General features: G+C 36.0%; 1 protein-coding gene across 1 annotated transcript in view; it reads left to right on the top strand.

Annotated features, from left to right (window-relative positions):
* The window catches only part of LOC108737335 (PDZ and LIM domain protein Zasp), a gene marked incomplete at its 5' end in the record, with an annotated part of 38,828 nt that overhangs the window by 14,941 nt on the left and 8,763 nt on the right, over positions 1–15,124 (top strand). Inside the window, 5 exons of the mRNA XM_018470151.1 lie at positions 1,706–1,894; positions 3,996–4,104; positions 6,039–6,080; positions 9,777–9,897; positions 10,907–11,093. Coding sequence (XP_018325653.1) covers positions 1,706–1,894; positions 3,996–4,104; positions 6,039–6,080; positions 9,777–9,897; positions 10,907–11,093 — 648 coding nt within the window. The remainder of the gene's footprint in view (positions 1–1,705; positions 1,895–3,995; positions 4,105–6,038; positions 6,081–9,776; positions 9,898–10,906; positions 11,094–15,124) is intronic.

Raw genomic sequence — 15,124 nt, 5'->3', positions numbered from 1 at the left:
ACTGAGGTGACTGGTGGTGGAACTCCTTCTCCCTTGCCGTGGGTCGGTGGAATATGGGAGTTCTTGTTGGTACTGAGAGAAGCATGGGTATATATACAAATTTCAGTACCGAACAAGGGTTGGGAAAAAGAGGGGTTGAAAGTGGGGTAGTGAGAGAAGGGCGAAAGTAATGACTAAAAACGAATTCGTTTTTAACGTTAAGTTCGCGGAGGAAAATGAAAAAACTGATAGCAGAAACGGATAGACATAGAAGTAAAAAAAAGATACGTGATTTTATGTTTAGAATTAGCAAAATAGGAAAAAGGTCTTTAAAAAAAGAAGTAGAAAAATAATGTCTTGCTCATAAAAAAAGTAAGGGGGAAACTACAGCCGCATAAGGGTAAAAAAATAGTAGAAAAGAAAAAAATAGAGTAAAGCCAATTGATTATAGTAAATGAAACAAGTTTTTAAGTAGAAAGATAGAAGAGCGTAGTTATGTACAAGAACGGTTGTAGCGAATGGTGCAGGTAGTTGGAGCAGGTAATGAAAAGGGAAAACCGTACCTTTTAGTGAATAAAACAGTACAAGGTACTTGAAATAAGTAAAAAAAAATTGAACAAAAGTCAGTTTGTTTTTATATTTCAACCATGTGTTATCCATTCTTGTAGATCCTTTTTTTTAAACAGTGGTAAAGACTCTTTTTTTTATATATTTACTGTTAAAATCTAATAAAGCAAACTGAAAAGTTTAAATACTAAAAATGTTTTGTTCCAAGAAAAGAATATATTAAAGTTTCTTCAAATAGTTTAACTCATAAATCCACCGAAAGTAACAATTTTTCATTTAGTTTTGCGAACTTGGTCTTGCAATTTCGGTCTTGGTTTTAATCTTGGCCTTGTTCGTTCGGTCTTATTTTTGGCCTTGATAATATAAAATAAAGACCAAGACTAGGACTGCAATACCAACACCAATTTTGCTCATTACTAACTCTGATGTGGAAAGTCATTCTTGTGGGAATCGGAAATTAAGGTCTATCTGATCTGAATTTGGGAAAATTAAGAAAAACTATTCTTATTCCTATTACGATTATATGTAATTGTTACCTTAAAGCAAATAATAACATATGTAAATTGTGGGAGTATGTTATATATTTGATAGATAGCATGAAATTTTAATTTTGGACATGTCGCACAATTGCCGTCGACGTTAAGATATGTTGTTTCCTAATCGTTTATTTTTTAATATTAACTCTTACTATGTTAAAATAGTGTTATTATAAAAACGAGCATTCAGATATGAACTCAAGATACAAATTTTCTTTTGTCGTCCTATTTTCATTATTTTTTTGACATTTGTCAGTAGTGTGAATGAGATATACAACCCACAAATTAATACTGTAAAATTAATGAATTCTGCTATGATTTAGTTGCATAGCTGTAAAGAATGTATACGAATTATCACGTATTTGTAATTTAACCTGTAATTTACTCAAAGGAGTATATCATCTTCTGCATCTCAAATTTAAGAAGACGTGTCGCATTTTGCTCTTGACTACTACTTTAAAACACTTATTGAAGTGTTGCATTTTGTATTTATACTTCTTTATTACCTACTATCACAGCTCAAAACTGATAATGTTACTATATTTAATTTGACTGATACTTTCAAATGATCCATTGAATCAGCTCCAAAGGGTATAAAATTTTGCTATTAACCTGTATTACAGACGCATGACCCATATTCTGGATATGTCTGTGTTCGGAGCAATGCTCCAGGTCTAATTAAAACCAGTCTGAATTCTGCAGCTTCTCGAAAAAGAACTGTGACTAACGATGTCTCTAATCCCGTCAAAACTAATCCATTTTCCCCTACAACTACAACTTACATACCAAACTACGCAAAAACAAACATTAGGGTAAGTATATATCTATGTTTGTAGATATGTAGGCATTTACGAGGAGGCGTTTTTAAGTTCGCTGAATGGGGGGTAAGAAGTGGAAATAAAAGTACGAATTTATGTTTCCTTTTCAATATATTTACCTGCTACCCCTGCACATTTTTTCTATCTTTGAGGCATAGTATTCTCCGATTATGGAGACACCTTTATCTTTATAATCGATCAACAGGATCCCTTCTGAGTCTCAAAAGACTGTCCCCATGATTTTCCCAGCTGACTGTGACACCTGTTTGGACTCAGATTCATAATGATGAACCCATGTGCCCACAGTAACAATTCGAGTAAATATTCCATCTTTATATTCAATACAGAGGTCTAAAAACGCGGGAGAACACTCCAAACACTGTTGTTTTTGAGGCGGAGTGAGTATTCTCGGCACCCATCTTGCGCTGACTTTAGTCATGCCAAAATGATCATAAAGAATTTTTCTGCTTGTATTTGACACTCCTACCATTTCTGCGAGCTGTTTTTTCTTAAGTCGGGCATCTTCTACTATTAATTTTTCGATTTTTTAAATGATTTCCGGAGTGGTCAACTCGATCGGCCAGCCTGGCCGTAGGTCGTCTTCAAGTGAATCCCTGCCTTACTTAAAGAGGGTATGCTACTTGTAAATCATAGTTCTACATGGGCAAGAGTCCCCGTAAACGGAAGACATCTCTTCTAGTATGGTTTGAATTGACTTTCTTTGCTTGGTAAAGAACTCTACAACAGCGCGCTGCTCGATTTTCTCCATATTTCCCGATTGACTTGTTTCGTCGACGACAGTTTAAAGATTACTGACCTAATTACGATAAAAAGCTTGGTATTTATACTAATAATGAGGTATTTAATACCTAATGACTCGAGTAAGCACCCTCACTAATGACCTACCTATCCATTCCGCGAACATAAAAATGCACCCTCGTACATAGAAACTGTACTCCTGTTATCCAATTATTTCATGCACGAATAAAGTAATTTAGCTTGAGTTAATCAACTTTTGTATTTTTTGGAATACTAAAAACTAAAAGGGCGTTTGAACTTGCATTAATTTGTTCTTTGCTGCTTTTTCAAGGGTCGGTTATGATTTATCTTAATAATAATTTAGAAATGAAAAAGAACAAATCAAAAATATAACAATCATATTTATTGAGACTTTGTTTTGCAAGTGTTTTGTTTTACAAACGCATTTCAGAAGATATGAAGTTGTTTAACGATACGTCGAAATATATAAGTTATAAAGTAAAATGCCTACACTTGACTTGACAGCAATTATTGCATCTCGCAACTTAATTGAAAAAGTCGATAGAGCAAGTTTGAAGCTCTTACATTCCTTTCTGACTACGCCATTGATAACAAGTTCTGCTATGCCTATATTCGATCTGCCACTGTTCTAAAGTTGAACTGAGTACTTTTGTAATACTTCATAATACTTTTTGCATACATGAAAAAACGATATCACATCCATCTTGTTTTAGGTATAAAGTGCACAAGGTAAGTACAACTTTATTTATTAAACGTATTAATTGATTAATCGAAATAATAGATTATTTAGATTAATCGATCATTTTTACAAACTGCAGATAATCGATTAATTGAATCCCTCGGATGCGTTTTGATATAGATATTATTCTACACATTCATCGGATAATTTTTCCAAAATTAAAATCTAACTTGACTCCACTAAATGTTTTTGAAAATTTGGAATGCCAAAAATCAATCTAGGGTTGGAAAAGACATAGTTGAGGTATTTTAAAAAGTAATCAGTTCAGCTTTGGAATCAGAATGGAGCAATAGAATGCATTTCTTAGCAGTTTTCTGATTTTTATTTTTTTTTTAGCTTTATCATTCCAATTTCTTGATCAACCACACATAAAACATAATTTCTTTTTGAATGCTCTCCCCATTTACATATTTTTCTCATTAATGTATTTACATACTAACGCTACGTTTTATCATGCTCTTAGAAACTGATATAAACGTTATTGTAATAAAACTAGAAAGTAGAAAAGAAGCTATTGATAAATTGTAAAAGTTATAGATTGCAATAAAAAATTTATTGGGATTCATTATTTTCTAGTCCGGACCCAACATATCAGGACCGAGACCATTCTCCAGTGGTCCTCTTTCGCCCTCCGGAAATAGCTACTCCACCCTTCCCAAAGTTACTTCCACACCTCTTTCATCAGGTAGGCGTTATTTGTGTAATTAAAAGTTAATTGATATTTTCTGAATTTAAGAATTAATTTAGCTTTGTACTATTTAATCGTAATACGTTATGTGAAAATGACATAACTTTGAATTACGAAGATTGAACTTTTGTCTATATATACGAGGTCTATTCAAAAAGTATCGCGAATATTGAATTTCCGCGGGTTAGGTATATTCGATTTTCGATTCTTTTGCAGCGTTATGTTGGTACTCATGTGTTTCACTTATACCGATAAGTTCGGTCATGTTAAATGTTCAGTTAATTTTTGACAGCTGCTTTGCTTTTACGTTTTTTGGCTCGTCTTCGATTTCTGGCTATTCCAAAAAATGGATCAAAGAGTCTATAGCAAATTTTGTGTGAAAAACGAAAATAAGTGCGCGGATGCTTTCTGAATGTTAACTGGGGCATATGGCGACGCTACCTTGGACCGAAGCAACGTTCATCGGTAGTACAAAATGTTCTCAGAGAACCGAGAAGATGTGAACGACGAAGAGTGTGTCGGACGCTTGAGTTCGTCAACAACGGACAACAACATTGATGAAGTCAAGAAAATAGTATTGACCAATCGTCGAAACACCGTTAAAAAGGTTGCTGAGGACCTAAACATATCGAGCCATTCAATTTTTACCAATAATCTGGGCATGAGACGGACCGCCACGAAATTCGTAACAACTGCTCAATTTCTATCAAAAACAGCATCACATTAACATTGCTAAGGAGCTGTTGAAAACCAAAGCTCTATCATCTCAATGGATGTTGCCGCACGAGCCAAGACTGAAAAAACCGCGCCAAGTTAGGTCGAATGAGAAGGTTTTGCTTACAGTTTTCTTCGATTGCAAGGGCGTGGTGCATCATGAGTCCTTGCCATAGGATATAACGATCAATAAAGAATATTACGTGCAAGTTATGTGCAATTTGCGAGAAGCAATTCGCCAGAAATGCCCGCATTTGTGAATGAACAAAAATTGGCTTTTGCACCATGATAACGCCTCTGCTCACACATTGTTGCTTGTGCGCGTATTTTGGGTAAAAAACAACGCACTGATATTGTCGCAGCCACCGTATTCCCCAGATCTGGCCCCCTGTGACTTTTTCTTGTTCCCGAAACTGAAGAGGTCCATGGAAGCACGACGCTAGGCTACGATTGAGGAGATTGGAAATAACGTTGGTACAAGTGACTAATATCTGATGGAGATTACTTTGAATGGGACAAAATAGATGTACAGACGACTCTGTACGTTACACGTCCATTTAAAAAAGAACTTCGGTGTAACTATTTCTATATTTTGTTTTTGGATATTAACCGTTAAAAGATTGGAATGAAATATTTAGAAACTGCTAAACTATTTATTATATTTACAAAGGAATTAAAAGTGAACAAAGTGAACGTCTACAATGATACTGATAGAATGCTTTCTGTACAACTTAAAACTAACTTAAATACATAAACAGACCTCCTGAAGGGAGAGAGGGTGAACAGGCTGTACCAAGCTAGTAATAATTAAGCAGTACAGATATTTTGACCCAAGGGGTCCGACAAAGGTACCTGAAGGGCAATAAACTGAACAAAATAGGACTTCACAATTGCCTGAAACATGTTGTTAACTTGGATGAAATATTTTTGTGAATTCCCACATAACTATAGAATTAAAATATATGTATATACAGTCAGGACTGAACAATAGATATTCATGAATAATTAAATAATTTTCGAAAAAACACAAAATTTGCGATACTTTTTAAACATACCTCGTACGTATAACTTTGATATTCAATTATTTAAGCGAATGACTGGAAATAATCTGAAGTTTTTCTTAAATTCAGTTAAGAGAATATTTGGCATCCCTAGTAGGAGCGCAAACCTACACGTTGGTAGTTGTTAAAATAATTTAATCGTATTATTTCCATTAGGGAGAATTACATCCAATAAATTTGGCGGTGGTCTATTTAAAGGTATTTCCACCGTTTAAAGAGCTTACTAAACAGCTCGCAGCGTATAACATATATGTATATCTATGTAAATTTTCGCGCACATATTTCACACATCGGTACTTAAGTGTACTTAGGTCAAGCAAACTCCATAAGGATTATTTTTCGTTTCAGATATAAAGAACTTCAACACCCAGCCCCGTCCCTTTTCCTTAGTTATGTAAAATTTTATATCCAAAAATCGAAGCGCTTAATACAATAACCCTATACATGCTGCTCTGATTTTAGTAAGCGAGAGACTTTCACATCTGGGAGCTCTTCTAAAAATTTTTGAACGCGATGATTTATTTTTGTTTTTAATTTCAAATACTTCAAATATTTATTATGGAGTCTCCTTGATCTAAGAATTTCATTAACAGCAATTTTGTAACACTGCCTTCCAGCGTCGTTATTGGCTTTGTATCTCACTTTGCAATAATCGCTTTATTAGCTAGCTGAGCCTTACTGATATTATTTTTTATTTCTGTGATTCCATCACTTATCCGCCTAACAATTGTCTTCTAACGTAATAACATGCAGATCGTAATACCTCACTAAACGTTGTTTGGCCTCCGCTTCCTCCAGAGGAATCAGAAGTACCAACAGCTTGTCCTATTTATTTACCTCCCCCTTCACATGTAAAAGTTAAAACAATTGAAAATTCTTGCGCTAAACAGATATCCAAAGAATATTCCACAGAAAAGTGCAAGGTTGAAAAAACACAAAGTGAAGGACAATCTACAACTCAAGAAGTTTCTAGCTTGAACGCTGCTAACCTATCTAGATTAAACGAATGTTTTGAACGAGACATTATGAGTTATGTTACGAGTGATATTGGACAGTATTCTTCTCACTACTCGGATACCTCCAGTATTTCTGGTAGAAAAAGTACTCAGGAATGTGTAGAAATTTTACACGAAGTTATTGATAATCAGAGATTGATTGAAAATTTAAAAAGAACCCGACCGTTATTTGTTGAAACTGATGACAGTAATTTAAGTCACGGACAGCCAATGTGGGAAGCTAAGTCTGTACTTAAAGAAGGTTCGTGTGTTCCAATAGTTAATACTCGACATGAGGAAGTAAGCAGTCATCTGTCAGCAAAATCAGAAATGGCCAACATCGCCTCTTCAACTGCTATTCAAACATCTACCAAACAAGAAAAGAAGGATATAGTTTCCACGACATCTCATGAATCGCCTTCCGCCTGTTCAATTAAATTAAATAGGTACACGAAGAAAGTTGAAAATGCTGTTCCACATGAATACGAATCTCCCATGGTTTTAGCGTTAACTGTTGCTTCCGATAGGCCTTTTTCACAAATGCAAGTTGAAATAACTAAATCGGAACACACAAGGCTTGATGACATTGCACAAGAAGTGACAACTACCGAAGAGGTTACTTCTTCCTCTTCATCGGCACAGCACTCAACTCAGTTGCAGCAGGTCACGTCATCACAGATCGAACAAAAATTAGAGCAAACAGCCCATCAACAAAATTTCCAAATCGAAGAGGAGAAATCGATATCTAAAAGTACTTTTGAGGCGATACCCGAAAAGATATCGTCGTCGGCATTTGCTAATGCTTTGGTGACAGCTCCTGCCGAACCATTTGGCATTTGTCAAACACCAACAGAACCAGTGTCTCTACCTGAAGAGACAAGACCGTATTTTCCTCCTAGTGACTTATTTGCCGTAAAAATAAGTAGCAAGTCTGAAGAAGAAATCAAGAAATCGGAAAAGTTATCTCGCTTCAGAAAGAAAAAAGACGAACTGGATGATATCTTCAAAGACCTACCAAAACCTACTCAAAAAATAGACTTACTATCTGCTCTTACAACTGCACCCGATAGACCATTTTCACCCCTACCTGCAAAACCAGAAGAAGATATTTCTGAAGTTATTGAAGCTGCAGAAAGTTTAGAAAATGTGGATGCCAAACAAGAAATAACTTCTATAGATAAATCGGTAGAATTATTAAAACCATGCGTTCCTAAAGGCTTTAAAGCAACTGACTATACTGAAAGTAAATCTTCGGTCACCGAAGAAGCAAAAGTAGCAACTTGTAAAAATGTAGAACACATTTCTGTACGCAAACACAGAACCCTGGAAGCTTCTGATTGTAAATCAAAAGCCGCCGAATGTAAATCAAAAACTGTTGAAAGTAAGTCACAGGTGAGTTCGCAACCTAAAAAAGCCGATTATCGACAAACAGACTCTAATAAATGCAGTTCATCCAAAAAGCAGGAGTGCAGTGGTGTTCAATCTATATATTTTAAAGATCAAAAAATTGATTATTCAACAAAAGTAGAAAACGCTGAAAAACAAATTCAACCAGCAGAGCAGGGTCCTTTAAAAATTATACAAGACAATACTACTAAATCTGCTGTTACAGCAGATACACTAACGAAGTGTTCAAAAATACCTAAACCGCAGCCAGAAATAAAGGCTACTGAGTATAAAGAGGTTCGAGTAAGTTCTGAAAAACAAGTTTCTGCAACATCTGCAAGACAAATACACGAAGAACGCCACGTGTCACGTATTTCGTCACAAGCAACATCTCAAATACCAACTAAGGTACCTGTTACAGCTATTAATCATGGCGAATATCAACAGAGGAGCATACCTGGAACAACATTCCAACCTGTATTAGACGAGAAACCGTGTAATAAAAGTTTCTCCCCCAGGCCAAGATCTATAACCCCGAGCATGATCAATAAAGCACCTCCTTTAATTCCGGCGTATCAAGCAATGCTAGTTCCGATGGAATGTTTGCCTGCTCCTACAAATGTTTTTGATCCAACAAGTCCAAGTAGCTCAAGAGCTCCTAGTCCATGTCCAGGTAGAATTTCAGCTTCAAGTGGACGAGCATCACCGTTCCCAAGTAAAACTTCTGTTCGTTCAATAAGTCCTGCTCCAGGGCCGCCTAGAAACCCTCTAGAAATCATAAATCCAAAACCACAACCTAGTCCTCGGGTTATAGAAGCAAAGTCCAACATCGCGACTGCTTATCAGAAAAATAGTGAAGATCGCGTAAAACAAGTGAAAGCAGCAAAGTATGCACTGGAAAAAGTATCGTCTGATGTAGCGGCATCTCAAAGCGCCTATCTAAGTGAAACCGGCGATAGAGTAATGTCTCAAACTTGTACCGCTCAACGCGGTCGTGAGCAACAACTTGAAGAACAAATGCAGGCGCAGTCAGAATCTGTAGAAGTCACTCGAGATAAAAATGTTCAGATTCAACGGAAAAAGAAAGTTGTAGAGGAATATGAGCACTCCCAAAAATCGAAAACAGTAGAAATTGCAAAATCTACATTAACCACAAAATCCAGATTGGTCGGCGGTGATTGTCAAGTAGCAGTTAGTGGAATGCACGTTACAAATCCACAGCCACTGAAAAATCCTTTCCAGCCGAAATCAATAACCGAGATGCCAAAGAAATCAATTAACGGGATTGAAGATGTTACGAGGGAAGAAACTAAAATAGACACCTCATCTGCAAATGGTGACGTAGACTCGTGTCAAAATAAATCTTGCACTTTCGCTGCTTCAGGTATACCAAAATTAGTAAAAACTAAAAGTTTTCCAACTTCTGGTTCCTCTCCAAAGCCATTTATTCCTCCTCCTCCTCCTCCACCATGTGATAATGTAACGAAGCCCTTTGTTTCCCAACCCAATGCAGGTTCCGGTAGTGGTCGTCAAGTTGGTGCTATAGGCTTTAGTCCCAAACGGGGCCGAGGGGTCCTCAATTTAGGTGGTGGCTCAAGAGTTCCTTTATGTGGCCATTGTCATAGAAACATCAGGTACTTGGACAATCCCTTTAAGACTATTTTCTTTAACAGCTTGTAACACTCACTGTACCACTTACACCAAGCGCTTTGTCGTTTTTACCTTCTTGCAGTGTCGATGATGACTTGCTAATAGGCTTTTCTTCATAGTGTTATTAAAGTGTATATATATATTCGATTGAAAAAAGAAATCCGTCAAAAATATTCAAGAATTGTATTGTGTTTTTGTTGTGAAAAATATAACAACTGCTAGAGAAACGTTGACATTAACTTCTAATTTCGCTTATGCAGTGTTTTTCGTTTAACAGATTGTAGGAGTGATATTAATACCCAAACTAACCAAAATAACGAATTCGAGGGAGAAAGAAGCTCCGAAAGTAATAAGAATGAAGTTGACGACAAACTTAAGGAGTTCAGCGAAATTACAATTACTATACCACATCACAAATCCAACGAACCATTTTCACTTGAAAGCACATCACCAGGCTCAAATTGCTCCTCCTTGTCTTCTGGAAACATAAATTACCACAAGCAGACAGCCAGTGAAAGTTCTGATTCTGGAAAACCAGAAAGTTTGCACGATGGTGATCTTCACTATGGTCCCAGAATAAGTAGTTCAGAGGATCTACACTCCAGCATGGAACTGAGTTTAGGAAATAGTAATGGTGTATCGGAAACCGACAATTGCAGTAACACTTCTTTGATTATGTTGGATCATGCGTATCCAAATAACGATGAAAAGGTTTCCCTTTCACAGCTCTCGTCAATACTCAAAGAAAAAGCCAAAACTTACAGAGAAATGACCGCTTCTTCGGAAAAGCAAAATTTTACGTATAAACATTTTGCAAACGCAGAGGAAAGCAATAGTCTCTACCCGGAAGACGTATTAACAAGTGTGCCAATATGTAACCAATGTAACAAAAAAATAACAAGGTAGCATGTCTTCTTTTTTGCTTTCATTGATGTATCCGTACAAGTTCCGGAAAATCCTTCTACTAATGCCTCATGTATCTTTATGTTTTAGAGGACCGTTTGTAACTGCTTTAGGAAAGATTTGGTGCCCTGAGCACTTTTCTTGTGCAACTCCTTCTTGTAAACGCCCTCTCCAAGATCTTGGCTTTGTAGAAGAACAAGGCCAATTGTATTGTGAATATTGCTTCGAAAGGTACCTGGCGCCGAATTGCTCCAAATGCGGTGCCAAAGTAAAAGCGGTAAGTACATTACATACAATAAAATCATTATATTATTACGATATTAATTATGAATGGAGGGAGAATTAAACTTATGTACTGTTCGTTTCAAGAAGTTAGAGATATGTCAATCATAATTGTCTGCGGAGCTCATTTCTCCACCGATCATCGAGCGAGAACTAGACATAGAACTACCATTTGCAAAATTATTTAAACTGTCTCGTTAAAATTTAAGAATATGCTTTATTTAAAAGCATATTAAGCCAAAAATAATAACAAGTGAATTAACTTAACGTTCCACACACCTATAAAACTTTTGCTTTGTTTTCTATTNTTTGACACTCCTACCATTTCTGCGAGCTGTTTTTTCTTAAGTCGGGCATCTTCTACTATTAATTTTTCGATTTTTTAAATGATTTCCGGAGTGGTCAACTCGATCGGCCAGCCTGGCCGTAGGTCGTCTTCAAGTGAATCCCTGCCTTACTTAAAGAGGGTATGCTACTTGTAAATCATAGTTCTACATGGGCAAGAGTCCCCGTAAACGGAAGACATCTCTTCTAGTATGGTTTGAATTGACTTTCTTTGCTTGGTAAAGAACTCTACAACAGCGCGCTGCTCGATTTTCTCCATATTTCCCGATTGACTTGTTTCGTCGACGACAGTTTAAAGATTACTGACCTAATTACGATAAAAAGCTTGGTATTTATACTAATAATGAGGTATTTAATACCTAATGACTCGAGTAAGCACCCTCACTAATGACCTACCTATCCATTCCGCGAACATAAAAATGCACCCTCGTACATAGAAACTGTACTCCTGTTATCCAATTATTTCATGCACGAATAAAGTAATTTAGCTTGAGTTAATCAACTTTTGTATTTTTTGGAATACTAAAAACTAAAAGGGCGTTTGAACTTGCATTAATTTGTTCTTTGCTGCTTTTTCAAGGGTCGGTTATGATTTATCTTAATAATAATTTAGAAATGAAAAAGAACAAATCAAAAATATAACAATCATATTTATTGAGACTTTGTTTTGCAAGTGTTTTGTTTTACAAACGCATTTCAGAAGATATGAAGTTGTTTAACGATACGTCGAAATATATAAGTTATAAAGTAAAATGCCTACACTTGACTTGACAGCAATTATTGCATCTCGCAACTTAATTGAAAAAGTCGATAGAGCAAGTTTGAAGCTCTTACATTCCTTTCTGACTACGCCATTGATAACAAGTTCTGCTATGCCTATATTCGATCTGCCACTGTTCTAAAGTTGAACTGAGTACTTTTGTAATACTTCATAATACTTTTTGCATACATGAAAAAACGATATCACATCCATCTTGTTTTAGGTATAAAGTGCACAAGGTAAGTACAACTTTATTTATTAAACGTATTAATTGATTAATCGAAATAATAGATTATTTAGATTAATCGATCATTTTTACAAACTGCAGATAATCGATTAATTGAATCCCTCGGATGCGTTTTGATATAGATATTATTCTACACATTCATCGGATAATTTTTCCAAAATTAAAATCTAACTTGACTCCACTAAATGTTTTTGAAAATTTGAAAACTTATATTATGAATGCCAAAAATCAATCTAGGGTTGGAAAAGACATAGTTGAGGTATTTTAAAAAGTAATCAGTTCAGCTTTGGAATCAGAATGGAGCAATAGAATGCATTTCTTAGCAGTTTTCTGATTTTTATTTTTTTTTTAGCTTTATCATTCCAATTTCTTGATCAACCACACATAAAACATAATTTCTTTTTGAATGCTCTCCCCATTTACATATTTTTCTCATTAATGTATTTACATACTAACGCTACGTTTTATCATGCTCTTAGAAACTGATATAAACGTTATTGTAATAAAACTAGAAAGTAGAAAAGAAGCTATTGATAAATTGTAAAAGTTATAGATTGCAATAAAAAATTTATTGGGATTCATTATTTTCTAGTCCGGACCCAACATATCAGGACCGAGACCATTCTCCAGTGGTCCTCTTTCGCCCTCCGGAAATAGCTACTCCACCCTTCCCAAAGTTACTTCCACACCTCTTTCATCAGGTAGGCGTTATTTGTGTAATTAAAAGTTAATTGATATTTTCTGAATTTAAGAATTAATTTAGCTTTGTATTATTTAATCGTAATACGTTATGTGAAAATGACATAACTTTGAATTACGAAGATTGAACTTTTGTCTATATATACGAGGTCTATTCAAAAAGTATCGCGAATATTGAATTTCCGCGGGTTAGGTATATTCGATTTTCGATTCTTTTGCAGCGTTATGTTGGTACTCATGTGTTTCACTTATACCGATAAGTTCGGTCATGTTAAATGTTCAGTTAATTTTTGACAGCTGCTTTGCTTTTACGTTTTTTGGCTCGTCTTCGATTTCTGGCTATTCCAAAAAATGGATCAAAGAGTCTATAGCAAATTTTGTGTGAAAAACGAAAATAAGTGCGCGGATGCTTTCTGAATGTTAACTGGGGCATATGGCGACGCTACCTTGGACCGAAGCAACGTTCATCGGTAGTACAAAATGTTCTCAGAGAACCGAGAAGATGTGAACGACGAAGAGTGTGTCGGACGCTTGAGTTCGTCAACAACGGACAACAACATTGATGAAGTCAAGAAAATAGTATTGACCAATCGTCGAAACACCGTTAAAAAGGTTGCTGAGGACCTAAACATATCGAGCCATTCAATTTTTACCAATAATCTGGGCATGAGACGGACCGCCACGAAATTCGTAACAACTGCTCAATTTCTATCAAAAACAGCATCACATTAACATTGCTAAGGAGCTGTTGAAAACCAAAGCTCTATCATCTCAATGGATGTTGCCGCACGAGCCAAGACTGAAAAAACCGCGCCAAGTTAGGTCGAATGAGAAGGTTTTGCTTACAGTTTTCTTCGATTGCAAGGGCGTGGTGCATCATGAGTCCTTGCCATAGGATATAACGATCAATAAAGAATATTACGTGCAAGTTATGTGCAATTTGCGAGAAGCAATTCGCCAGAAATGCCCGCATTTGTGAATGAACAAAAATTGGCTTTTGCACCATGATAACGCCTCTGCTCACACATTGTTGCTTGTGCGCGTATTTTGGGTAAAAAACAACGCACTGATATTGTCGCAGCCACCGTATTCCCCAGATCTGGCCCCCTGTGACTTTTTCTTGTTCCCGAAACTGAAGAGGTCCATGGAAGCACGACGCTAGGCTACGATTGAGGAGATTGGAAATAACGTTGGTACAAGTGACTAATATCTGATGGAGATTACTTTGAATGGGACAAAATAGATGTACAGACGACTCTGTACGTTACACGTCCATTTAAAAAAGAACTTCGGTGTAACTATTTCTATATTTTGTTTTTGGATATTAACCGTTAAAAGATTGGAATGAAATATTTAGAAACTGCTAAACTATTTATTATATTTACAAAGGAATTAAAAGTGAACAAAGTGAACGTCTACAATGATACTGATAGAATGCTTTCTGTACAACTTAAAACTAACTTAAATACATAAACAGACCTCCTGAAGGGAGAGAGGGTGAACAGGCTGTACCAAGCTAGTAATAATTAAGCAGTACAGATATTTTGACCCAAGGGGTCCGACAAAGGTACCTGAAGGGCAATAAACTGAACAAAATAGGACTTCACAATTGCCTGAAACATGTTGTTAACTTGGATGAAATATTTTTGTGAATTCCCACATAACTATAGAATTAAAATATATGTATATACAGTCAGGACTGAACATGCCGCCCACCTTGAACGACTATGTTTAATAAGAAAAAAAAGCAAATCTAAATACGAAAAAAAAAATGGTAAAAATAATTAAATGAAAAACATTAAAGTGCTAACAATCTGAGTTCTTATTCACACTTATTTGAGAACCGGCAGCACGCACACTTTTTTCACTGTTCTCGTAAAGGATCCACTCGCGGTTTTTACGGTCACTACTCGAATGACTTTATCTTCACCGGGATGCACTGCCTCTACACGCCCCAATTTCCAATGCCGTGGTG

Source organism: Agrilus planipennis, unplaced genomic scaffold, assembly GCF_000699045.2.
Source record: "Agrilus planipennis isolate EAB-ADULT unplaced genomic scaffold, Apla_2.0 scaffold14, whole genome shotgun sequence".
Lineage (NCBI taxonomy): Eukaryota > Metazoa > Arthropoda > Insecta > Coleoptera > Buprestidae > Agrilus > Agrilus planipennis.
This window is presented reverse-complemented; position numbering and strand designations above follow the sequence as displayed.